Here is a 27747-nt window from a genome sequence, read left to right on the forward strand (position 1 = left end):
TCTTACTCCTACTTCGGTTCCTCTGTTTCTGGTATTTGTTATAACGCAGTAAGAAATGCTCTTTTTGTGATATGGAGTTAAAGGGCGCTGTTCTGGCACAGCAGCGAGTTATGCTTTGCAGCCACATTGCACCTGGTCTGAGAGAGCCTGATGTTGACACTGGGTTGAAGCTAGAACAAACCTCGCCCTCCCAGCAGCATCAACATAAGAATTAGGAGCAGAAGTAGGCCATCTGGCCCCTCGAACCTGCACCACCATTCAATAACATCATGGCTGATCTTTTCATGCATTCGGCTCCACTTACTTGCCTACTCACCATAACCCTTGAACTCCTTTACTGTTCAAAAGTTTCTCTATCCTTGCCTTAAAAACATTCAATAAGGTAGCCTCATCTGCTTCACTGGGCAGGGAATTCCACAGATTCACAACCCTTTGTGTGAAGAAGTTCCTCCTCAACTCAGTCCTAAATCTGCTCCCCCTTATGTTGAGACTATGTCCCCTAGTTCTAGTTTCACCCACCAGTGGAAACAACCTCCCTGCTTCTATTTTATCTATTCTCTTCATAATCTTATATGTTTCGATAAGATCTCCCTTCATTCTTCTGAATTCCAATGAGTATAGCCCCAGTATACTCAGTCCCTCCTAATAAGCCAACCCCCTCAACTCCAGAATCAACCTAGTGAATCTCCTCTACACCCCCTCCAGTGCCAGTATGCTCTCCCTTCTGACAAAAAAAAATTCAACCAGAAGGGAAGACCTATCATGATAAATCCTGAGACTTCTACTCAGGCTCTTGTGAGACTATCATCTGGTGACCCATTTTAATAAGTGTTTTCATTGCTGAAGAGCCTGTTCATTATCCAGCCTCCCAACCCTTGCCTCAATACATACCTGGCTCCATGCTGGCTGTGACTCCGTTTCCTCTTGCGGTGGTGCTTTTCTGTGTCACCGTGAGAAGAATCCAGGTGTAGCTTTCGCTCATAGGAGCTGAAAACGGTACTTAAAAAAGAGAATTTGCATTTATATAGCATCCTTCACAGCATCAAAGCACTTTACAACCAACGAAGTACACTTGAAAGTGTAGTCAAAGTTGCAATTAAGGACGTTTGGCAGCTAATTATCACAAGTCCCGGACCCTTAAACAACATACAACGTGATAATGACTAGATCATCTGATTTAGTGAAGTCGGGGCCGAGGGATAGATTTTGGCTCAGAACACTTGGGGAGAACTCCCCTGCTCTTCTGCAACTAGTGTTACAGAATCTTTCACATTCACCTCAGAGGGCAATTAGAGCATCTTGGTTTACAACAAATATGATACCTCTAACAACAAAGCCTTTCCTCAACACTGCACTAGATTGTCAGCATAGAATCCATGCTCCAGGCTCTGGAGTGGGATGAATGCATCGTGTTTGTCAAATGGAAGCTTTGACCTGCTTCACCATCAATAATAAAAGTGTTCTGCTGCAATCAAAGTGGTGAAACACGACCCAGTTTCTGACCATTCTTCAAAAATGAAAACTGCTATCCGTAAAAGTGACCATGAAACTACTGAATTGTCATTCAAAAAAACACTGATTCACTAATGTCCTTTTGAAAAGGAAACAAGTCTAGCTTCCTCAATCTGGTTGATATTTGACTTTAATCCCACACCAACTTGTGGTTGGCCTGTGACTGCCCTCTGAAATGGAATAGAGGGTGAGCAATAAATACTGCTGTTAGGCTCTTTTTTTTAACCTCTGCTGACACGAACCATGATAATCTTTGAACACATGAACTGCACCTTTCTGCTCATTTGAAAGACCATCCTGCTCAGAATTGTTCCTTAGTACCTCATTAATAAGATGTAACAATCTAAAGTAAAGGGAAAGGGATTGTTTAGTGCAGCCTCCACTTACAACACAACTCAAAATTAAACGTATGTGATTACACCACAAAGGTTTGGAAGAGAAGGTTAGTGTGAGAAAGTGAGAGTGTGAGGGGCATGCATTAAGGAGCACAGTCAAAAAAAAAGACATGCTGACAGAGAAAAACCTTTACCTGGGATCAAACCGCATTATAACATAACCCAGTCTTTTCAAGTGGCTGTAAACCTTCAGAAACAAAAAAAGGAAGAAGTTTGAAAGAATATCGTGAAACTATATCGTACAAAAGTAGAATAGTGTGGATACTGGAAATCTCAAATAAAAACAAAATGCTGGAAATGCTCAGCAAGTCAGGCAGCATCTACGGAGTGAGAAACAGAGCTAATGTTTCACATCGACGACCTTTCATCTCAACTTCTTCCAGTCCTAATGAAACGTCATTGATCAGAAATGTTAACTTTTGTTTCTCAGTCTTCAGATGCTGCTGGCCTCCAGTCAGTGTTACAAGAGGAGGATTAGGCAGTAAATCATCCCCATCATAGCAGAGTAATAAAAGATAAAACACTCCATAACTAATTTCTTGTGCAAAATCCAATGCGAATAGAAAATATACAGCCCCTGGGTTTTTAACTCAAGTTGTGTAGATTATTTCTATATTAGGTATATTAATTAATAAGTTATGCAGTTTGGTCAACAGAACTAAAGATTACTTTTTCCCTCGAGAAGAAAGTCCATATCTTTGTTGCCCATACCACATTAACTAAAATCTCCAGAGCTGTGGCTGGTCCAAGCGAGTAGGAAGTGGTGTTTTTGGTAAAGGTCTTGTGGTTAAGGAAAGGCAATGGCATCATGGTATTGTCACCGAATCAGCATTCCAGAGACCCAGCATAATGCTCTGGGGATCCAGATTCAAATCCCACCATGGCAGATGGTGAAATTTGAACGCTAAAAATCTGGAATTAAAAACCTAATGACGATCATGAACTAATTGTCAATTGCAATTAAAACACATTCTGTTCCCTGATGTCCTTTAGGAAAGGAAATCTATCGTCTTTATCTGGTCTGGCCTATATGTGATTCACCAACCACGGCAATGTGGTTGATTCTTAAATCTCCCCTCAGGGATGGGCAATAAACACTGGCCCAGCCATCCAAATAAAAACAAAAAACATGTGACTAAACGACTTGCCCTAATTCTGCACTCATGGTCTCGGGTCTTCTGCTGCATCTATCCAATATTTTATAATCACTTTCATCAGGTTTAACAATGTAAATGGGTTTGCAGACACACTGCTCTGAGCTGGGGGTCTGTTGATCTCAACCAAGATGTAGAGATGTCGGTGTTGGACTGGGGTAAACACAGTAAGAAGTCTCACAACACCAGGTTAAAGTCCAACACGTTTATTTGATAGTAAACCCACAAGCTTTTGGAAACAGTGTTCCTTCATCAGGTGTATCACACACCTGACGAAGGAACACTGTTTCCGAAAGCTTCTGGGATTACTATTAAATAAACTGGTTGCACTTTAACCTGGTGTTGTGAGACTTCTTACAATCTCAACCAAGGCAGCAGTCAGGATTTGCCTCAAGCACAAGGAAGAGGAGTAAAGAATACCTGATCTCCCCCACCTTATTGCCATCAGTGTCTCCTGTGAACGAGGACACAATCAAATAACCTTCTGATGGTCACAGTCAAAACACAATGGCCATCTGGGTGGGGGTTCCCAGCACCCACTGGTTTGCACCTAGCCAAGAGTAAACAGCAGCCTGCCTCATCATACAAGCAGTGGAAGAAAACCTTTATCATTCCACAAAACAGTGATTGAGCACAGCTCAGTCTAAAGGAGAGCATGAACATCGGTAGTATGTGGTGATTATTTATGTAGGATCAGTTCAAAATGCCTTCAGAGTATATGAAATGCTACAATGCACATTTTTGTCAGTGTATCAGCACTGTCTTGATGTCAATGACAACGTGCGTAGGGGGAGCGACATCTGCAAGAGTCCCAGTTAATGTTAGCCAGAAGCCCTGCGGCTCCTCCCCTCAGTTTTTTCATACCAACAGCTCAAAGATTATTGCATGTTCCAAAGAATGCAAAAAACCAATTAGCTGGTGCTACCGATGAGTTGAGCTGGGGACTGTGGCTGAAATGTGGCTGTTGAATATTAGGTCACTTCCACTACCTGGTACTGTTCCAGCGGAATGGTTCTGGCAGACAGTAAAATCTCATACGATTCCTGAATGGACAGCGGCAGTTCTCTGTAATATATCTGTATGGACCCCTGGAAAGCAGGTAAACTGCAGTTAAGTATTTATTCAAACACGAGGCCTTATAGAGAGAAACTATAGAAAACAGGTAACCTTAGCATTAATTTAGTGCAATAACAGGATGATGAAAAGCTTCCTATACAGCGCAGATGGACCCAGGAGCACAATAATGGGGTGATTTTAATCCTGTGTGCACAGAGGGCAGTTAAAATAGTCATAGTGGCTTACTGGCTGCATTCCTGTAGGTTGGAATTTTAATCACTCTTGCTGAGCACGCAAGGGAGGCCAGATATCCGAAGGCAGCAGGATCCAGTTTTAAGTATGGAAGGGTGAGTTCCAATGATATTATGGGAACGTTACTGCAATTTTAATCTGAGCTACATGAGTGAAACTGTCACGGTTTCCTCGCCAGATAAACCCAATGCAATAGAACTGGGATCACAAAAGACCAAGAGAGAGTCAACTAACTTTAACCTCTTTTTTTTTGGTTTCCTTGTTAAAGTTAAAATTAGTTTATTAGTCACAAGTAAGGCTGACATTAACATTGCATTGAAGTTACTGTGAAATTTCCCTAGTCGCCACACACCAGCGCCTGTTCAGAATAAGCAAGGTACTAATCAGGGCTCCAAATGAAGCACTGAGTTTCCCCCAGTTCCCTCACCCAATGCCATCCCGATCATTCCACTCCAACCCTGTAACAAACAATTCCCACTGGAATTCAAATCCAAACTCAAAGTCTTCAATGCAACAAGTCCCTGCCAGCCATTCAGTGTGATTTCTCCAGAATCCTTCCCAAAACAGGAAAGTGTTGAACGAATTTATTGGAGACTTTTAAAGAAGTCTAAACAAGAGTGGATAGAAGGAAACCAGTAGATGTGTTGCATTTGAACTTTGAGAAGGTATTCAACAAGATACTTCACAAAAGGTTATGTCATAAGATAAGAAACTCTGGTATTAGAGATAGTATATTGGTATGATAAATGGTCAGGAAATGGGAAGAAGGGCTTCTTTTTCAATTTGGCAAAATGTAACCAGTTCCAGAGCGATCTGTGTGGGGGCCGCAACTGTTTATAATCTATATTGACTTGGAGTAAGGAAGCAAATGCACTTCAGCCAAATTTACAGAAGAAAAAATAGGTGTAAAGGCAAGTTGTGAGGGGGATTCAAACAATTTACAAAGAGATATTGATAGATAAAGTGGGCAAAAAGTTGGCAACTGGAGCATAATATGGGAAAAAAGAAAGTTGATAATTTTGGAAGGGAGGGCAAAAGAATTAAGTATTATTTAAATAGAGGAAAACTGCAGAAAGCTACAACACAAAAGGACTGGGGGGAGGGTACTTGTGCATGATAAACAGAAAGCTAGCACACAGGTGCAGCAATTAATCAGGAAGGGTAATGGAACATTAATAAGAACATAAGGAATAGGAGCAGGAGTAGGCCATCTAGCCCTTCGAGCCTGCCCCGCCATTCAATAAGATCATGGCTGATCAGTCGTGGCTCAGTTCCACATTCCCACCCTCTCCACATAACCCTTAATCCTCTCTCTTATCAAAAACCCATCAACCCGCGTCTTAAAAATATTTAGCGAGGTAGCCTCCACCACTTCAACGGGCAGAGAAGTCCAGAGATTCACCACCCTTTGAGTGAAGAAGTTCTTCCTCAACTCCATTCTAAACCGCCCCCACCCCCCTTTATCTTGAGGCTGTGCCCCCCCCTAGTCCTACTGTCCTTTCTGAGCGGGAAGAGTCTCTCCACCTCTATCCTATCCATCACATTCATCATCTTATATGTCTCAATGAGATCTCCCCTCATTCTTCTAAACTCTAACGAGTGCAAGCCTAGTTTATTCAGCCTCTCCTCATAGCTCAACCCCCTCAACTCCGGCATCAGCCTAGTAAACCTCCTCTGCACTCCCTCCAAGGCCAAAATATCCTTGCGTAAGTACAGCGCCCAAAACTGCACACAGTACTGAAGCTGCGGCCTCACCAATGCCCTATATAGCCGCAGCAAGACCTCCCTACTTCTATATTCAATCCCCCTCGCTATGAAGGCCAGCATTCCATTAGCCTTCCTGACCACCTGCTGCACCTGCAAGCTGGGTTTTTGCGACTCATGCACAAGGACCCTGAGGTCCCTCTGCAACGTTGCCTGCTGCAGTTTTTCGCCACGTAAGTAATAATCCCTCCTACCATTATTCCTACCAAAGTGGACCACCTCGCACTTGCCAACATTAAATTCCATTTGCCAGTTCCTGGCCCAATCGCCCAGCCTATCTAGATCCTTCTGTAGACTCTCCACACCCTCCGCGCAATTTGCCGTTCCACCAATCTTGGTGTCATCAGCAAATTTCGACACCATACACTCGGTTCCCTCCTCCAGATCATCTATATAAATGGTAAATAGCTGAGGCCCCAGCACCGACCCCTGGGGCACTCCACTAGTCACCAACCGCCAATCCGAATAGCACCCATTAACCCCCACTCTCTGCCTCCTATTTGACAACCAATCCTCTATCCACGCTAACACCCTACCCCCAACTCCATGTCCCCTGACCTTCTGCAATAACCTCTTGTGAGGTACCTTGTCAAACGACTTCTGAAAATCAAGAAAGACCACATCCACCAGCTCTCCTCTATCCACCGCCCTCGACACATCCTCATAGAACTCCAGTAAATTTGTCAGACACGACTTCCCCTTAACGAAACCGTGCTGCGTCTGTTCTATCAAGCAATTCCCCTCAAGGTGCCTCGCTATTCCCTCCTTGATGACGAATTCTAACATTTTACCTACAACAGACGTTAAACTAACTGGCCTATAATTCCCTGCCTTTTGCCTGCCACCCTTCTTAAACAACGGCGTAACATTAGCCGTTTTCCAATCTTCCGGCACTTCCCCGGAATCCAGCGACGTTTGGAAAATAACCACCAAGGCATCCACTATCACCTCCGCCATTTCTTTCAGAACCCTCGGATGCATTCCATCCGGTCCTGGGGACTTGTCCACAATCAGTCCCTCCAGTCTGTCGAGCACCGCCTCTCTAGTAACAGTAATGTCATTGAGACCCTCCGGTCCTACCACCTTTCCATCGCTAACACCCGGCAAATTATTCACGTCCTCCTCCGTGAAGACAGAAACAAAAAAGTTATTCAAGACCTCAGCCATTTCCCCATCCCCTGCCACTAAGTCCCCCTTCTCATCCTCTAAGGGACCAACGTTCACCCTAGCCAGCCTCTTCCTTTTTATATATAAAAACTCTTGCTATCCTTTTTTATATTAAGCGCTAGCCCAGCTTCATAGTTTCTCCTACCCTTCTTTACCAAATTCTTTGTCAATCTTTGTTGACATTTAAACCTCTCCCAATCCTCTTCTCGCCCACTACTCTTAGCTACTCTAAATGCCTCCGCTTTTAATTTAACACTTTCCTTCACCTCCTTCGTTATCCACGGCTTATTACCTCTCCTCCTGCGGTCCTTTTTGACCATCGGAATAAATTTCTGCTGAGCACCAAGAAAGATCTCCTTAAAGATCCTCCACTGCTCCTCAGCAGACCTACCTTCCAACGCGCTCCCCCAGTCCACATTCGCCAATTCTTCTCTCATCCTACCGTACTCCCCTCTGTTCAAACAAAGGATGCGTGTCCGGGAACCCACTTTCTCCTCCTCCATTTGCACCAGAAACTCCACCATACAATGATCACTCTCCCCAAGAGGATCCTACACCGCAAGGTCCCTAATTCTACCCGCCTCATTACATAACACCAGATCCAAGATAGCTTGCTCCCTCGTCGGCTCCAACACACACTGTTCAAGGAAACTATCCCGGCAGCATTCCAAGAACAACTCCTCGAGCCCACCGCGTCCAACATGGGTCGACCAATCAATATGTAGATTGAAATCCCCCATAACTATGGCTGTTCCATTCCTGCACGCCGCACTTATTTGCGCGTTAACAGCCCGCCCCACCTCCAGATCATTATTCGGGGGCCTATAGACGACACCCACCAGCATCTTCCTCCCTTTGCTGTTCCTAATCTCTACCCACAACGATTCCACTTTCTGCTCTTTGGCTCCAATATCATCCCTTGCTACCACCCTGATGCTATCCTTAATCAGCAGAGCTACGCCCCCCCCCTCCCTTTTTCCTCCCGCCTATCCTTCCTAAACACTTGATACCCCGGACATTCAGCTCCTAGTCCCTGTCACCTCGCAGCCACGTCTCTGTAATGGCCACCAGATCATATCCATTTGCGCTGATCTGCGCCACCAGCTCATCCACTTTATTCCGAATGCTTCGTGCATTCAGATAAAGTGCCTTCATCCCAGCCTTCACCTGGACTCTATTTGCTGTAACGCCACCAACCATACTCACGCCCCCTACTCCCTTTATTATTGGGACATCCTCGGCCTCTTTTACCTGTACCCTCTCCTTAACTTTAGGCCTCGCCCTCCACATCTGGAGTACTGAGAGCAGTTTTGGTCCCCTTATTTAAGGGGAGATATTATTTCACTGGAGGCAGGTCAGAGAAGGTTCACTGGGATGACCCCCAGTATACAGGGATTGTCTTACGAGGAAAGGTTACACAGGTTGGGACTCCACTCACTGAAATTTAGAGAAGAGTAAGAGTTGATCTCATTGGAACAGAGAGGATTGTTAAGGGCTTGACAGAGTAAATGCTGAGAGGATGTTTCTCCTCAGGGGAGAGTCTAGGATCAGATAGCACAGTCTCAGAATAAAGCAGCACCAATTTCAGACTGAAATGAAAAGGAATTTCTTCTCTCAGAGAGTTGAGAGTCTTTGGAACTCCTTGCCTCCGGGAACTGTGGGAACAGAGTCACTGTGTATATTTAAGGCTAAGACAGATAGGTTTTTGATCCATAAGGGAATATAGGTTTACGGGGAAAGGGCAGGAAAGTATGCGTGAGGAATGTCAGATCAACCATGATCCTATTGAATGGCAGAGTCGGCTTGAGGGGCCAAACAATTCCTATTTCTTATGCTTCAACAAGCCTGACAAAAAACCTGTGGCACTGTGCTGGCAAGAGTTCCTGGTATATAGATGGTCACAGCCAAGTACATTATCCAGGGCTGTGCTGGGTGATTCATCAACCAGACTGGCTCATTAATAACCCAGCAGGGCAATACTCCCATATATAAAGGCATGGGAGGGGAGGGGGAATTTACCATATTGTTAAACTCCAGCAGCAGCCCTACTCACTACAAGGAACTCCGTGTTGCTTCTCTCACCAAATTTTGTCTGCACTGCCCCTGCACGTGAGAGAGTATACTCTCCATGTCAGACTAACTGAAACTCCATTTCATGGTAGTTTGGTTTGGAAGTGATTAAATGTTTCCCACCCAAGATGCATCAAACATTGAAACCAAAAGAAAATGAGGAGAAGCTTCCAGACATCAAATTCCTGGTGCAGACAAGCGATGTTCCTAATTAACAAAACTGCACACTCTGATATATATTTTTCTTCACTTTCAAAATGATTCACTTGTGGAAAAGTTTGTTTTGTAAAATCTGTTTGTTCTTTCTGATTAAATCAGGGATCATTGGATGGCAGTCGCCGGTCAAACATTTGGACAGATCCTACAGTTAAAGTTCTCACCCAGAGTGACTGATTGTTCCTGCTCCAGGTAAACAAGGTAAACTGCAGGATGAAGCAGACAGATCACTGGTTACTCAAACTACTGACCAGGCCATTGATTACAGGAGAACAGGCGATGCCCATTTCAATGTGCTTCCTAAGCTCACACAGCCCCACTACATGAACAGTGCACATCAGCAACTGAATGAGAAAGCTGGAGGACAATGTATATGATCTGAGGAGAGGAAAGCAAAGAAACAACCTGCATGTTATCCAGTCATCATTTGTTGCCCTTCCCTTCCTCTCCCAAAAAGGTGCTGGTTTTTACTGAGATACTTCAGGCATCAGCTAATACCTCACAAAAGAAGACCACTCTTTACCAAAGACAACAAGCAGTAGCAGGATATTCTACTGCAGTCAGCATTACAATTGAGCCTGATGTTACTTGACACAGACACACCATACATTCTCTTTCTGCCATATCTCCACAGGACAACAAACATATCCTTCCATCACCTACACCAATACTGACACATGCGGTTGTCAGAAAAGTGCAGCCCTGTCAAATAGACAGACTAGATTAAACTTGGTAAAGTTCAGTAACTGGCTAGCTTTCTGCAATAAGAAATGGGTAAATATCTCCTGAGTTTTCATTTAAAATTCCTCAGTATAGCTGTTCTTTTAACATGCCAGGTTTCATAGCTTTGCATACTCACACACTCCAGAAGGTATAGCGCTTCCTCGGGATACAGCAGTTGTTTGCCATGTTCCACATGTCCCATGGTGTGCCAGAACTTCCCCTGTGTAAGACCAAGAAAGGAGATAGACGGGGAAAATGCAGCAGAAGCAAGAAACAAAACATGGTGCAGTTGCACTAAATACTAACGATAAAATCATTGCATTGAAACTCAATTACTAAACAGTGGAAAGAAATTTATATAGTGCCTTTCACAATGTCAGGATGTCCCAAAGCACTTTACACCCAATAGTCACTGCAGCAACACAGGACATGTGTAGGCAATTAGTCCGGAGCAAGCTCCCACAAACAGCAAACAGCCAGAAGATAAAAGCAAAGCACTGTAAATGGTGGAAGTCTGAAATAGGAACAGAAAATGCTGGAATTATTCAATGGGCCTGACAGCATCTGTGGAGAGAGAAACAGAGTCAATGTTTCAGGTCAATGATCTTTCTGACAAACTGAAACATTAACTCTCCAGAGATGCTGCCTGACCAGAACATTTCCAGCATTATCTGTTTTTATATCTAATTTAGTTAGTGATGTTGGCTGTGGTATAAATATTGACCAGGACATGAGGAAGAACCCTCCCCGCTCTGCTTTAAATATTGCTGTGGAGTATTTCATGTCTACCTGAGGGGGAAGATGTGGCCTCAGTTTAATGTCCCATCTGAGGATTGGAACCTCCAACAATGCAACACTCCACAGGAGCATCAGCTTTGATTAAGTGCTCAAGACTCTGGAATTGGACTTGAATCCATAACCTTCTGACTCAGAATTCAGACACTAAACCACATTTGACGCACTCAGCAAAGTAGAATGATGCCTGATGAGATTTGGTTAAGTGTGACTTCTCAGCCAGGTCTCTCAGTAGACTGAGATACTGGTAGATAGTAGAGACTGCAGATTCAGGAAAAACACCATCGGATCTTGGGTGCTTCCATCACAAGTGCTAAATTGGGGTTGAGTTTTGGCAATCAAATTCTGATTGTGGCAGAAAGAGGTGGTACTAAAAAGCAGACTGGGGCCGCATGCTATTCTAGAAGAAATGCTTTCCTACATTCTTTTTCACGCTACTTGAAACAGTTAAACTATTTCTTTTTATCATCTTTGTTAGGTGGCAATTCAAAGGAACAGGTTGATGCGATCAGGGATTTCTGACAGGATGAGAGAATTTTTGCTGAAACTTCAGATTTGTGATTAAAGCAGAAGTGCCTCAGAGATTAAGGGTCCAGTCAAGAGCAGTCTGCTTTAGGAACCACAACAATGGTAAACTCACTGCGTTGGATTTCAGCTCCACGATGCTCTCCTGGGGTTTCCACTCTGCTTTTACAAGGCTTCCTCTAGTTGAAGAGAAAAATTTTATGCAACTAATTCCAACAAAACACAAAACAAATATGCTGGCTCAGCATATCGAGAGCAGAATATTAACCTTGCAGTTCCCTGCATTGATAAAACCCTATTGTCCAACTATCAGGCTGCACAAAGCCTTTGACTGTCACCAGAATCATTAACCAGTGCTACATCCAGGGAAAGTCTGCCGATCAGAATCATTCCCCTAAAATTGTACTGAATCAGTGTCTGATCTCTGCTATTTCTGTTACATGAATACTTAGATGGAGTAATTGGGAGTTTCATACATTACCCAGTTGGGTAGGGAGATTAATGAGACAAAGCATAGGGAACTTTATTCCATATCTGTCTTGCACTGTACCCAGCCCTGGAGCATCGGATGGGATTAGTGTGGAGGAAGAGCTTTAATCTGTAATTAATTTTGTTTAGTATTTAAGGTTAGACTCTAAGTGGGCATTAGATGATTATTCAATAACTTACTAATAGGTTGAAAAGCAGCGCTTTTGTAGAAACGGTACAAAACAATTAAGATAAGAACACTTTGCAGTGGACGAGAGACAGAAAACAGATTGATCAGTGTATTCTCAATGTCAATTTGATTTTGTACTGTACTCCCACATTAAAGAAGCTTCTCCCACTGGCCGTTACCCACCTCTTTTTGAAGTTATGCTATTGTAGGGGTATCACAGATTTACATAGAATCATCAGAGTGCAGGAGGCGGCATTCGGCCCATTGGGTCTGCACCAACTCTCCAACAGCATCCTTACTCAGGCTCACTCAGTGCCCTATCCTTGCATCTCCATGTAGTTGCCCCACTAATCCCCTCAATGTACACACCTTTGGACACTAGGGTGCAAATTAGCTACAGCCAATCCACCTAACTTGCACATCTTTGAACTCAGGAAGGAAATCGGAGCACCCTGAGGAGACCCATGCACACATGGAGAGAACATGCAAACTCCACACAGTCACCCAAGCCAGGAATTGAATCCGAGTCCCTGGCGCTGTAAGGCAGCAGTGCTAACCACTGTGCCGCCGTGCTGGCAGCTGCCTCATTGGAATTCCAAATCCCAATATTTCTGATTAATCAGCAACAGTTCTTACAGTCGTTCAACCCTTTCTTCAGACAGGAGCTGCCACTGCTCCTCTCGACACACCCGCAGCCTCTCTGCCTGCTCTGCAGAGTGATCGGGAATGAAGTCCTTCTGGCCATGGGTCCGTTGGGGAATTTTGTGATCCCGCGATCGTGTCGCAAACAGTTCCTCAGAGCTGTAACAGGAGCATAAGAAAAGATCTGCAGACTACTTATTGAAGCGTACATTTGTCTTTCTATATGGCACATCTGTAAGTCTATCATACCTGCTGGCTCAGAAGGATGTAAAAGATCCAATGGCATTATTTCAGAGAAGAGCAGGGGAGCTCTCCCCAGTGTCCTGGGTAATGTTCAAAAAGCGAGGTAGAAAGAAAAGAGGGAACTATAGACCAGTGAGCCTGACGTCAGTCCTGGGGAAGTTGCTAGAGCTCATTATCAAGGATTTCATAGCTCAGCATTTGGAAAAACAGTGGTCTAATCAGAGAAAGTCAAACATGAATTTACAGAGGGGAAATCATGCTTGACAAATCTACTCTAATTCTTTGAGGATGTAACTAATAGAGTTGACCAAGGAGAACCCGTGGGTGCGATTTATTTAGACTTTCAGAAGGCTTTCGATAAGGTGTCATATAGCAGACTATGTAAAGCTAAAGTGCATGGGATCGTGAGTACTGTCTTGAGGTGGATAGAAAACTGATTAACAAATAGGAAGCAAAGAGTTGGCATAAATGGGTCTTTTTCCGAATGGCAGGCAGTGATAGTAGGGTGCGGCATTATATATTAATGATTTGGAAGCGGGATCTAAATGTATTATCTCCAAATTTACAGACGATACAAAGGTGGATGGGAGAGTGAGCTGTGAGGATGCAGAGATGCTTCATCGTGATTTGAACAGGCTGAGTGAGTGGGCATATGCATGGCAGATGCAGTATATTGTGGACAAATGTGAGGTCATCCACTCTGGTAGCGAAATTAAGAAAGTAATTACTTGAATGGGTGGAAACAGAGGTGAGTATCAGCAAGACCTTGGAATTCTCATTCATCAGTCACTGAAAACAAGCACAAAGGAACAGCAAGCAGTAAAGAAGGCAAATGGTATGTTGGCCTTTCATAGCAAGAGGATTTAAGTATAGGAATAAGGATGTTTATTGCAATTGTACAGGGTGTTGGTGAGGCCACACCTGGAGTATTGTGCGCTGTTCTGGTGTCCTTATTGAAGGAAGGATGTCCTTGTTATAGAGGGAGTGCAGTGAAGGTTTAGAAGGCTGATTCCTGGGATGGCGGGCCTGTCATATGAGGAGGGACTAAATCGGTTAGGATTATATTCAGTGGAGTTCAGGAAAGCGAGAGGCGATCTCATAGAAAATTATAAAACACATCTCTCTCTCTCTTAGGTTAGATAGGATGGATTTAGAAAGTATGTTCCCAATGGTAGGACAGTCCAAAACTAGGGGTCATAGTTTGAGGATGAGGGGTAAGCCTTTTAGGGTGAGATGCAGAGAAATTTCTTCAGGCAGAGAGTGGCGAATCTGTGGAATTAGAAGACTCAGAATTCTTACAGTGGAGAAGGAGGCTATTCAGCCCCTTGAGCCTGCACTGCTAACAATCCCACACAGGCCCCATTCCTATAACCCCATGTATTACCCTGCCAATCCCTCTGACACTAAGGGGCAATTTAGCACGGCCAACCCACCTAACCTGCACATCTCTGGATTGTGGAAGGGATGATGTGGATATGCCGGTGTTGGACTGGGGTAAACACAGTAAAAAGTCTGACAACACCAGGTTTAAGTCCAACCGATTTATTTGATAGTAAATTCACGAGCTTTCGAGGTTACCCTCTTCGTCAGGTGAATGGAGAGTTCTGGCCTCAGACAGAGCATATAAAGCACAGACAGCTTACAGATTACTGATTAGAATGCGAATCTTTACACCTAACCTGCTGTTCAAGTCCTAAAGTGGCTGACAATGTGAGTGGAAGGAGCACTGATCACAGGTTAAAGAGATGTGTATTGTCTCAGTGACTTGCTGGGTTTGCAAAACCTCACTTACTGTACTGTCTGGAGATAATACACATCTCTCTAACCTGTGATCAGTGCTCCTTCCACTCACATTGTCAGCCACTTTAGGACTTGAACAGCAGGTTAGGTGTGAAGATTCACATTCTAATCAGTAATCTGTAAACTGTCTGTGCTTTATATGCTCTGTCTGAGGCCAGAACTCTCCATTCACCTGATGAAGAGAGTAACCTCGAAAGCTAGTGAACTTACTATCAAATAAATCGGTTGGACTCAAACCTGGTGTTGTCAGACTTTTTACTGTGGAAGGGAACCAGAGCGCCCAGAGGAAACCCAAGCAGACAGGGGGAGAATGTGTAAACTCCACAAAGACAATCATCCGAGGCCAGAATTGAACCCAGGTCCCTGGCACTGTGAGGCAGCAGTGCTAACCACTGCGCCCCCACAGAAAGTAGTTTGAGGACAAAACCTTGTGTGATTTCAAGAAGGAACTAGATATAGTTCTTGAAGTTAGGGATTTTTTGGGGGTGGGGGGGGAGCAGGATCAGGATATTGAATATGGTCAACCATGATCAAAATGAATAGCGAGCAGGCTTGAAGGGCTGAATGGTTACTCCTGCTGCTATTTTCTACATTTCTAATATTTATCTCTCAATCAACATCACAAAAACAGATTATCGGGTCACATTACTGTTAGTGGGAGCTGGCTGCATACAACTTGCTGGCTGCATTTCCTTCATTAAAGGAATGACTGCACTTCACAATTACTAAATTAAAAGAGAGAGGGTGTTGTGGTTGTGAAAAACCTCATATAAATGAAAGACTTTCCCTCTTTTGTTGCAAAGTTTTGTTTGCAAGTATCGGATAGCCTGCTTATCCCTCCCACCTTTTGTCCAATAGCAAATAAGTATGTTACATGAGAGAACAAAGAGTTTGCATTTACGTAGCACCTTTCCTGTTTTTCTGAGATCCCAAAGTATTTCATAACAACACATTTCAGCAAGGTCTCAAACTCAGAACTTACTGACCCAGAGGTGAAAGTGCCACTACTTTGCTCAGGCTAACATGACAGAGAGGGACTGAGGTGGGGGGGTTGAACAGAGAGTAGGGAGAAGTGGAGACCGGTGTGGGAGAGAAACCAGAGAGAGAGACGGGGAGAGGGAAGTGATGGGATATACCCTGACATCAATGTTAGGATGCCAATCTATCTATAAGCATAGTCAAAAAGTACTGTCTGTGTCAAAAGATACAAACAAACAAGAACACCAGCAAACCAAAGCTGGATTCTTCTCATCTGTCAGCAGGAATATAATCACAATCACAATCAGGAATATAATCAAAACCCAACTGGAATTCCCAAGCAAGAGCTCAAAGAAAAATCACAGGTTCAACACAACTCTAAATGCAGCAGCTAAACCAGCTCCTGTTGCAGATTGCAGTCTATCCAGGAGCTGCCTGATTTACCAGCTTGTGTGTTACTTTCTGTCAGTGCTCTGTGTGCAGGTAGGAGCCTGGCAGTGGGTAGCTCTGGAGATGAGTGCTGGCATTTTGATCAACGAGCAGTTGCTGAACCCTCCGGGCTCCGGCCACTCAAAACCCACAGCCACTGGGAGATGGTGTGGCCAATTCTGCAACTCCCAGCCTGGGGCGCACACAGGCAGCCCTTACACCCCACCTCAACCCTGCTGCTGACAGCTCGGCTCTGACCCCTACGGCCCCTCACCTCCTGCCCCCTCCCCCTGCCCCTACCTGCTCTCCCCCTGCCCCCCCGCCCCTATCCGCTCTGCCCCCTGCCCCCCCAGCCCCCTACCCTCCCAGCCCCCTACCCTACCCCCTCCTCCCTGCCCCTTACCCCCCTCCCCCTCCCTCTGCCCCTATCCGCTCTGCCCCCACTGCCTCATCCTGACCCTCTCACCCTCCCCCCTCTCCCCGGGTCCCGGTTCTCTCACAGCCGCCACTCTCTCCTCGCTGTGCGGGGCCCGCTCCCGCTTTGCAGCCATTTCCCCAGCCCGGCCCCAACGGAGCAGCCCCCCGGCCGGGCTCTCTCTCTCCCCCTGCCCCTGTCCCCGGGCTCTTTCTCTCTATCTCTCTCTCTCCCTCCCTCCCCCCGGCCCCCGGCCCCCGGCTCCTTTACCTCAGGCTCCGGCCGCCCTCGCTCCACACTCGTTCCTCAGCCGCCGCCATTGACAGAGTGGACAACAACCGGGTCCTCGTGCCCGCCGGAGTTACACTCAGCCCAGTCTCACTCCGGGTCCTAGTGCCCGCCGGAGTTACACTCAGCCCAGTCTCACTCCGGGTCCTAGTGCCCGCCGGAGTTACACTCAGCCCAGTCTCACTCCGGGTCCTCGTGCCCGCCGGAGTTACACTCAGCCCAGTCTCACTCCGGGTCCTAGTGCGCGCTGTTGGTGAACTTAACCCCCAGTCTCACTCCAGGTCCGAGTGACCGCTATTGGTGCACTCAACCCCCAGTGTCACTCCGGGTCCAAGTGACCGCTGTTTGTGAACTCAACCCAGTGTCACTCCGGGTCCGAGTGCCCGCTATTGGTAAACTCAGCCCAGTGTCACTCCGGGTCCGAGTGCCCGCTGTTGGTAAACACAACCCAGTGTCACCATAGGTCCTAGTGCTTTCAGATTAGCGGTCCTAATTACTTTCTGTACCTGCACGCTTGCCTATTGTGATTCATGCACTAGCGACCCTAGTCGTTTAGATATAAGCTTCCTTTCTAATTTTCCTGCCAAAATTTTCACGTTTTCCCAGATTATAGTCCATTTGACAGATCTTTGCCCACCCGTTGGACCCATGTATATCCCTTTATTAATTCCTTGTGGCCTTCTCACATCTCACTATCCTACCTATCTTTATGTCATCAACAAATTTAGCAATGATGGGCGGGATTTTATGGCCTCGCTCGTCCCAAAACTGTAAGATCCCTCCTGAGGTCAACAGACCTTCCCGTTGTGTGCCCCATGCCCACTCCAATTCCTGTGGTGGGCAGGGCGGCAAGTCATTTATATAAATTTTAAAAGTTGAGGCCCCTAGCACTGATCCCTGTGGCACATCAGTCATTCCACTCTGCCAGCCACAAAATGACCCATTTATGCCTACCTCCATGTTTCCTGTTCGCGAACCATTTTTCTCTCCATGTCAATATGTTACCCCCTGCACTAAGAGCTTTTATTTTTTCACAAGAACCTTCGATGTGGTGTCTTAGAATAATCGGATGGTTTGTCTAACTGGCACAGACACGATGGGTCAAAGAGCCTTTTTCTGTGCTGCTTGCCCCTGTGACTCTATGGTTCTATGACTCTAATAGCATCTAATATTTTCCTTATGACAGATGTTAGGTTAACTGGCCTGTAGTTTCCCGCTTTCTATTCCCTCACTTTTTGAATAAAGGAGGTAGATTAGCTATTTTCCAATCTAACGGAATCTTCCCAAAACTTAAGGAATTTTGGAAAATTAAAACCAATGCATTGACTATCTCACTTGCCATTTATTTTAAGACCTTTGGATTAACTTCCCTGTGATTGTAGTTTTCCTGAATTCCTCCGTCCCTTCCAGTTCCTGATTTGTTGCTATTTCTGGAATTTTACTTGTATCCTCTCTACTGAAGACCAATGCAAAATTCCTGTTCAATTCATCTGCTTTCTCCTTACTTTCCATTAATTCTCCAAATTCGTTTCCCACAGGATTAACACTCATTTTGTTGACTTTTCTTTTCAAAATATCAATGGAAATTCTTACTCTCTGTTTTCATATTTCTATCAAGCTTTCTCTCATTCGCTAATCTTTCCTTCCTTGTCAATCTTTTGGTCATTATTTGGTTTTATTTTCAGATTCTGTCCAATCTTCTGAACTGCCCCCAGTGCCAGAATGACATTTTTGCCCAGATATTGTCAAGTTGGTAAATTGGATGATCAGTCCAAGGTATTGGATGAGAGGGAGTTGAAACAGAGGGATGACTCTGAAAAAAGTCCCAAATCCACAGACATAACATAAGAACATAACATAAGAACATAAGAAATAGGAGCAGGAGTAGGCCATCTAGCCCTTCGAGCCTGCCCCGCCATTCAATAAGATCATGGCTGATCTGTCGTGTCTCAGTTCCACATTCCCGCCCTCTCCCCATAACCCTTAATCCCCTTGCCTATCAAAAACCTATCAACCCGCGTCTTAAATTTATTTAATGAGGCAGCCTCCACCACTTCAACGGGCAGAGAATTCCAGAGATTCACCACCCTTTGAGTGAAGAAGTTCCTCCTCAACTCCGTTCTAAACTGCCCCCCCTTTATCTTGAGGCTGTGCCCCCTAGTCCTACTGTCCTTTCTGAGCGGGAAGAGCCTCTCCACCTCTATCCTATCCATCCCATTCAACATCTTATACGTCTCAATGAGATCTCCCCTCATTCTTCTAAACTCTAACGAGTACAAACCTAGTTTATTCAGCCTCTCCTCATAGTTCAACCCCCTCATCTCCGGTATCAGCCTAGTAAACCTCCTCTGCACTGCCTCCAAGGCCAAAATATCCTTGCGTAAGTGCGGCGACCAAAACTGCACACAGTACTCCAGCTGCGGCCTCACCAGTGCCCTATACAGCCGCAGCAAGACCCCCCTACTTTTATATTCAATCCCCCTCGCTATGAAGGCCAGCATCCCATTCGCCTTCCTGACCACCTGCTGCATCTGCAGACTGGGTTTTTGCGACTCATGCACAAGGACCCCCAGGTCCCTCTGCACCGTCGCCTGCTGCAGTTTTTCGCCATGTAAGTAAGAGTCCTTCCTACCATTATTCCTACCAAAGTGGACAACTTCACACTTGCCAACATTAAATTCCATTTGCCAGTTCCTGGCCCATTCGCCCAGCCTATCTAGAAACTTCTGCAGACTTTCCACACCCTCGGCACAATTTGCCGTTCCACCAATCTTGGTGTCATCAGACTGCCAGGCCTGGCTCTGTGCCCTGGCACTGTTTAAATAAATAACATGCCTCCAGCCCTCCACCATCCCACTCCTCACCCACAACCCCCCCCAACACACATGCGCGCACGCGCACACACACACATACACACACACACACACATACACGCGCACACCCTATACCCAATCCATGCCAACCTAGAACTATAGAATCACAGAAATTATACAACGGTAAGAAATGCTCTTTTGGTGATATGGGATTAAAGCACTCTGTTCTGGCACAGCAGCGAGCTATGCTTTGCAGCCACATTGCACTTGGTCTGAGAGAGCCTGATGTTGACACTGAGTTGAAGCTAGAACAAACCTCGCCCTCCCAGCAGCATCAACATAAGAATTAGGAGCAGAAGTAGGCCATCTGGCCCCTCGAACCTGCACCGCCATTCAATAACATCATGGCTGATCTTTTTGTGGACTCAGCTCCACCTACCCGCCCGCTCACCATAACCCTTAATTCCTTTACTGTTCAAAAATGTATCTATCCTTGCCTTAAAAGCATTCAATGAGGGAGCCTCATCTGCTTCACTGGGTAGGGAATTCCACAGATTTACACTTCTTTGTGTGAAGAAGTTCGTCCTCAACTCAGTCCTAAATCTGCTTCCCCTTATTTTGAGGTTATGCCCCTTAGTTCTAGTTTCACCCGCCAGTGGAAACAACTTCCCTGCTTCTATTTTATCTATTCCCTTCATAATCTTACATGTTTCTATAAAATCTCCGCTCATTCTCCTGAATTCCAATGAGTATAGCCCCAGTCTTCTCAGTCTCTCCTCATAAGCCAATCCTCTCAACTCCAGAATCAGCCTAGTGAATCTCCTCTGCACCCCCTCCAGTGCCAGTATACCCTTTCAAGGAGACCAAAACTGTACACAGTACTCCAGGTGTGGCCTCACCAGCACCTTATACAGCTGCAACATAACCTCACTGTTTTTAAACTCCATCCCTTTAGCAATAAAGGACAAAATTCAATTTGCCTTCTTAATTACCTGCAAACCAACTCCTTGAGATTCCTGCACAAGGACACCCAGGTCCCTCTGCACAGCAGCATGCTGAAATTTTTTACTATTTAAATAATAGTCCATTTTGCTGTTATTCCTACCAAAATGGATGACCTCACATTCACCAACATTGTACTCCATCTGCCAGACCCTCTCCCATTCACTTAGGCTATTTATATCCCTTTGCAGACTTTCAAAGAACAAAGAACAACACAGCACGGGAAACAGGCCTTCGGCCCAACGAGCCCGGGCCGCCATCTTAACAGTGTTTTTCCTCCTCCACCCTTGACCCATGTCTATGGTTATGGTACCCACATTGAAACCAGATTGAGGGAAGACTAATTTAGGGACAATTTGTTACACCAATCAGCCCAAGAGCACATCTTTGGGGTATGGGAGGAAACCGGAGCACCCGGAGAAAACCCACGCAAGCACGGGGAGAATGCGCAAACTCCCACAGACACCGGCCCAAATCCATGTACCTGCACAGCAATCAGTGATAGTCACTGAGCTGTTGTGGTGCTTATCAGCTGGTCCAGTTTTAAGCATACACAAACGACGCGAAGTACTAGGCTACTCTCGGACTTTCAAGAACGGCCCACGCACGACCCACCGTGTGTATGCCCCTCGTTAAGACAACAAGGTGGACCGATGCACCTGCAGAGTATCAGAGAAAAACATCAACACGTGACAGTAGATTTCCAGGAACGTCTCGAGGCTCTGATCCTTATTTAAAACAGTCTCCTATAACCCTCTATCCCTATTTCGCTCATGTGTCTATCTAAGTAAACCTTAAACAAGTCCTGCGTGCCTTCCTCCACCACCTTACTTGGCAGTGCATTCCATACCCCCACAACCCTCTGTGTGAAAAATCTCCCTCTAGCAACCAAATTATACCTCACCCTCCTCACCTTAAGCCCGTGGCCCCTCGTGACCTTTCATCTCCTCTGCACACTTTGCTCTGCCACTCATCTCAGTGTACCTGTGAATTTTGACACACTATACACTTGGTCCCCAACTCCAAATCATCTATGTAAATTGTAAACAATTGCGGTCCCAACACTGATCCCTGAGGCACACCACTAGTCACTGATAGCCAACCAGAAAAACACCCATTTACTCCCACTCTTTGCTTTCTATTAATTAACCAATCCCCTATCCCCACTAATACATTATCAGTAACACTTTATCTTATGTAGCAGTCTTTGGTGCGACACCTTGTCAAATGCCTTCTGGAAATCCAGATACATCACAGCCATACATTTTCCATTGTCCACTGCACATATAGTGTTCTCAAAGAATTTCATCAAATTAATCAGACATGACCTTCCCTTCATGAACCCATGCTGCATCTTACCAATGGGACAATTTATATCCAGATCTCTCGCTATTTCTTCCTTGATGATAGATCCAAGCATTTTTCCTACTACAAAAGTTAAGCTAACCAGCCTATAGATACCCACCTTTTGTCTACCTCCTTTTTTAAACAGCGACATCACATTTGCTGTTTCCCAATCTCCAGGAACCACTCCAGGGTCCAGCGAATTTTGGTAAATTATCACTAGTGCATTTGCTATTTCTCCTGTCATCTCTTTGCCACATAAGAACATAAGAAATAGGAGCAGGAGTCGGCCATCTAGCCCCTCGAGCCTGCCCCTTCATTCAATAAGATCATGGCTGATCTAGAACATAGGACATAGAACGCTACAGTGGTTATCTGACAGTGGTTCAGTTCCACTTACCCGCCTGCTCCCCATAACCCTTAATTCCCTCACTGATCAGAAATCTATCTACCTGTGACTTCAACATACTCAACGAGGTAGCCTCCACCACTTCAATGGGCAGAGAATTCCAGAGATTCACTACCCTCTGAGAGAAGAAGTTCCTCCTCAACTCTGTTCTAAATGGACTCCCCCTTGTTTTGAGGCTGTGCCCTCTAGTTCTTGTTTCCTGTCCTCTAGTTCTTGTTTCCATGTATGGGACCTTTGGGAATCCAGCCTCAGCAGCAAATCTGAGGGCCTCCTAACTGGTCTCATCGGTGACAAAGAGGGTGAGGATAGCAGCCCAGGCTAACATTGCACCTGTCATCTGGGAGATGCAGGTAGTGAGATTTGACTAAGATCACCTTGATGGAGCTGGAGATGAAAAATCAGGGCCGTGGTGACCCTGACATACCCGCTCCCTGTGCCCCCTTCCCCCTGCCACAAACCCCCACCCAACCCTCTTGTCCACTTGGCAAGTGGTCTTCATCCAGGAGACTGTAAATGTTGATGTGAGAGCCTAAACCTCCTGAGGCACTGGTGTTCAGTCATGTCCAGAAAGCCACACACACCGTGCTAGGATCATTGCTTCCTGCAAGCTGGATCTCTGTGTTTATCCCCTCAGTCCTGCAGAGTGGGGGGAGTGTGAATAACAAACAGTCTGCTGGTGCAGCTCCTGCTATTGCTGTTACTAGTGCTGCTTCTCTTGTTCCTCATCAGAGGTCCAGTGTAGTGGTGTATAATATTCCCTTAAAGTTGAAACTTGGAACAGCAGATCAAAAGCAAAATAGGAAGCAGAAATGACCTCCAGGTTATTGGAAATCCCCTTTAGAGCAACGAAAGCACGCTCCCGGAGCAGTCCTGTAAATCCCTCCAGTTTGGTAAAGCAGCAGTTGCCATATCTCAGTATGTAAAAGCTTCCTGGCCTATCAGTTTCTCAGCCCTGTTAATATACTCTCACCTTGTTCAACCTGGTAACTGCCAGGGAGCCCAGGAAATGGGTGGCACGGTGGCACAATGGTTAGCACTGCTGCCTCACAGCGCCAGGGACCCGGGTTCGATTCCAACTTCGGGTCACTGTCTGTGCAGAGTTTGCACATTCTCCCCGTGTCTGTGTGGGTTTCCTCCGGGTGCTCCGGTTTCCTCCCACATACCCAGGATGTGCGGATTAGGTTGATTGGCCATACTAAATTGCCACTTGGTGTCAGGGGATTAGCAGAATAAATATGTGGGGCTACGGGAATAGAGCCCAGGTGGGACTGTGGTTGGTGCAGACTCAATGGGCTGAATGGCCTCCTTCTGCATGGTAGGGATTCTATAAGTCTATGAAACCGCTGGCAGTTAAAGACGGAGTGTAGGTTTAATTGCCTTTTAACACATATTAATAGCAGACCCAGCTGTCTCATGAGGGTTTAGCGCCCACTAATGTATGCACATAAATTAAAAGCAGGAGTTGGCAGTTTTGCCATTGTATGGTAAACTTCAGAAAGGAGTTGGCGTGCCTGGCTGCCTTTCTCCCAGTATGTGTTAGTCAATAAGTACATCTTTAACCAGCATACTATTGTTCGCGAGTCTTTGTGTTTAGTTGGGTTCAGCTCAATACTTAGCACCTGAGAGAAAACCCCTGCTTCACTGATGTAATCATACTCAGCCTGACAGCTAATTTCCTAAACACAACAATCACTATCCCTTGGAATGTCTTGTCCCAATGGTAGGGAGGGAATTTCTCCCGCAGTGCTCAACATTCAGTCTGGACTTCCAGGAGGGATTATGGCATCAGATCAAACATGGACAAGGAAACCTCCTGCTGCTTTCCACATACTGACCCTATTCGGTTCATCAATCAGAATTTCCCCATGCTGACCACCAGTTGGGAGGAAGTACCGAGGGTAGCAGGGGCACAGAATATAATCTGGGGAAGACATCAATGTCCATCACCAAGACTGGCTTGGTAGTTCCACACCATGATGTGGATGTGCCGGCGTTGGACTGGGGTAAACACAGTAAAAAGTCTGACAACATCAGGTTTTAGTCCAACCGATTTATTTGATAGTAAACTCATAGTAGAATCCATTCACCTGACGAAGAGGCAGTCCCCTCGAAAGCTTGTGAGTTTACCATCAAATAAATCGGTTGGACTAAAACCTGGTGTTGTCAGGCTTTTTACTGAGTTCCACACCATCCAGGACAAAGCAGCTTGCTTGATTGATATGCCTTCCACAAACACTCACTCCTTCTACCACTGATGAATAGTGACAGCAGTATGCAACATCTACAAGATGCATTGCAGGAACTCACCAAGGCTCCTCCAGCAGTACCTTCTAAACCCACAACTGCCACCTTTTGGAAAGAAAAGGGCAGCGGATACAGGGGAACACCATTATCTGGAGGTTCTGCTTTAAATCCCTCTCCATCCTGACTTGGAACTTTATCACTGCTCCTTCCTTAACAGCACCGAGAGTGTGCCTGCACCACCTGGACTGCAGCAGTTCAAGAAGGCAACACACCACCACCTTCTCAAGGGCAATTCGGGATGGGCAATAAATGCTGAGCCAGCCAGCAATGCTCACACCCTGTAATTTTCTTTTAAATGACATTCCCTGCAAAATATTACAGATCTGTACCGGCCATGAGTGCAATCACTACATGGTAAATACAGATCAAAGACCCTGCATTGCACAGTTGGTTAGCACTGCTGCCTCACAGTGCCAGGGACCTGGATTCGATTCCCAGCCTGTGTCACTACTTATGTGGAGTTTGCATATTCTCACCGTGTCTGCGTGGGTTTCCTCTGGGTGTTCACGTTTCCTCCCACACTCTGGAAGACATGCTGGTTAGGTGCATAGGCCCTGCTAAATTCTCCTTCAGTGTACCCAAACAGGCACCAGAGGGTGGCGACTAGGGGATTTTCACAGTAACTTCATTGCAGTGTTAATGTAAGTGGGTTATTCTGGAAGTGGTGGTGAAAAATCTCCTTCTGACCAGCATCGCACATTACACGTGTGTGTTTACTCAATCTCTCTTATGGTGGGAACATTAAATACTTGATTTGTTAAAACTTAATACTAAAGCTGCCTCTTTATTTCCCATTGAATGTACGTACAGCCAACACTTACGATTGTCTTTAATTCTTTCCATTAAATACAACTTATTTTTGCATGTTGATCAGGCTACACTATCATGCTTCAGTGATTCCATTAAATGTGCCATGGGATTGTTGAATTTGATATCCCAGAGGGAGAATGTGGAAAATATTCTTGTGGTTTTGTGTAGTCATGAGTGGTCAGTGCACTTATTCCAATGTTTTGGGTACTATGATTCATACTTTCCATCAAAATAACCTTTAATGTCTCCTGTTAGAACAAATCTAGCCAATGTGGCATGTCTCGGGAAAGTACGCTATGAACGAACCTATCTCGGCATGCTGCAAATCAGAGGATTCACTGCTTTACGAAAATAAGAGGGTTTTGCCGCAAGGAATATAAAATCAAGGACGCTGACCTCAGCCTCTAAGTAAAACAACTAACATGTAACCTGGGGGGGATGTTAGAGATATTTTGTCCATTGTTCTGTGGAACCTGTTGCTGGATAGCTCTTATGGGCCCTTCTTGAGCACACTTTTGCCATCCGTGTGAATACAGCTGGAGGCTCAAGATCTGGCAGTGGCGGTTCTCGTTGGTGAGATCTCGATTTTGGATCTTCCCCGCCCCTCACTATCGACACCATCAGGCCTACTCCCACAATGGGCGTGGTTGTGCTTTACATTCATCTAAATATATTTAAATATTATTAACCTGTCCTCACCAGCAATTGATCCGCCCCCCCCCCCCAACCAATTTTCGGCCCCTTCTCCTCTCCCCTTGCGAACATGGACTCCTTTTTCTGTCCCCCCACCTCAATCATTGGCCCCATAACCCTCATCACCCCTCCGCAGTCTGAGCCAACACCCACCTCCTTCTACCACCCCCACCAATAGCTATTGCTGGTATCCCAGCTCTTCCACCCATTCCTGGCCATTTCCACATCAAAATGAATTGCCCTCCTGCACTTCCCCCAGGGATCTGCTCCTTGGCACAAGCCAGCACTGCCAAGTTGGCAGGGGTGTAGTGCCAACCTGTGCCAAGGGGAAGTGCCAGGAGGCATTGCCAGGGCACTACCTGACCATGCTGCTCTCTCCCCAGGGCCTATACTTACCTTTAGGCCCCTGGGAGAGACCCCCAAACCCAATATAAACTGTGCCAACTTCATGTTGCTGACAACATTGTAGGGGTTACTATTGACAAGAAACTGAACTGGACTAGCCATATAAATACTGTGGTTATAAGAGCAGGTCAAAGACTAGGAATCCTGTGGTGAGTAACTCACCCCTTGGCTCCCCAAAGCCTCTCCCCCATCTACACATCACAAGTCAGGAATGTGATGGAATACTCTTCTCTTGCCTGAATGAGTGTGGCTTGATACCATCCAGGACAAACCAATCCACTTCATTGGTGTGATTTCCATAAACATTCACTCCCTCTGTCACTGATGCACAGTGAAAGCTGTGCTTCCCATTTATAAGATGCACTGCAGGAACTCACCAAATTTCCTTAAGCAGCAACCACCAAACCTAAGACCACTACCATCTAGAAGGACAAGAGCAGCAGATACTTGGGAACACCACCATCTGGAGGTTCCTCTCCAGGTCGCTCAACATCCTGACTTGGAATTATATCAGTGTTCCTTCACCATCGCTGGGTCAAAGTCCGACAACCCCCTCCCTAACATCATTGTGGCACCTACAACTCAACTGTTCAAGAAAACAGTTCTACACCACCTTCTCAAGGGTAATTAGGGATGGGCAATAAATGCTGGCCAGTCAGCGAAACTCAAATCCCTTGAACTAACTGTAAAAAAGACAAGCCGCCTGAAAATATAGCAACAGCGACAGAGTGGAAGGAGGTGTTTATGGGTGTTGTCAGTGTACATGTGAAACGTAACTCTGTGCTTTTGGTTTATGTCACCGAGGGGCACCACGTAGGAAAGAAATGAAAGGATTAAGGGATAGATCCTTGTGTGACGCCAGAGATATGGTGCAGGAGAACGAAA

At 45.6% G+C, this 27747-nt stretch overlaps 1 protein-coding gene across 2 annotated transcripts in view; it reads right to left on the minus strand.

The window, feature by feature from the left end:
* tsen54 (TSEN54 tRNA splicing endonuclease subunit) overlaps positions 1 to 17149 on the minus strand; it is a 34092-nt gene extending 16943 nt beyond the window's left edge. Inside the window, exons 1-7 of one of the 2 annotated variants that reach the window (XM_080209102.1) lie at positions 17065 to 17149; positions 12924 to 13088; positions 11745 to 11808; positions 10446 to 10529; positions 4051 to 4149; positions 2042 to 2094; positions 892 to 999 (exon numbers count right to left, since the gene is read on the minus strand). In XM_080209102.1, the coding sequence (XP_080065228.1) occupies positions 892 to 999; positions 2042 to 2094; positions 4051 to 4149; positions 10446 to 10529; positions 11745 to 11808; positions 12924 to 13088; positions 17065 to 17114 (623 nt within the window). In that variant the 5' untranslated portion in view covers positions 17115 to 17149. The remainder of the gene's footprint in view (positions 1 to 891; positions 1000 to 2041; positions 2095 to 4050; positions 4150 to 10445; positions 10530 to 11744; positions 11809 to 12923; positions 13089 to 17064) is intronic. The other variant, XM_080209103.1, reaches the window with a different exon arrangement.
* Positions 17150 to 27747: the final 10598 nt, after the last annotated feature.

Source organism: Carcharhinus amblyrhynchos, chromosome 21 (assembly GCF_965287045.1).
Source record: "Carcharhinus amblyrhynchos chromosome 21, sCarAmb.v2.hapA, whole genome shotgun sequence".
Classification (NCBI taxonomy): domain Eukaryota; kingdom Metazoa; phylum Chordata; class Chondrichthyes; order Carcharhiniformes; family Carcharhinidae; genus Carcharhinus; species Carcharhinus amblyrhynchos.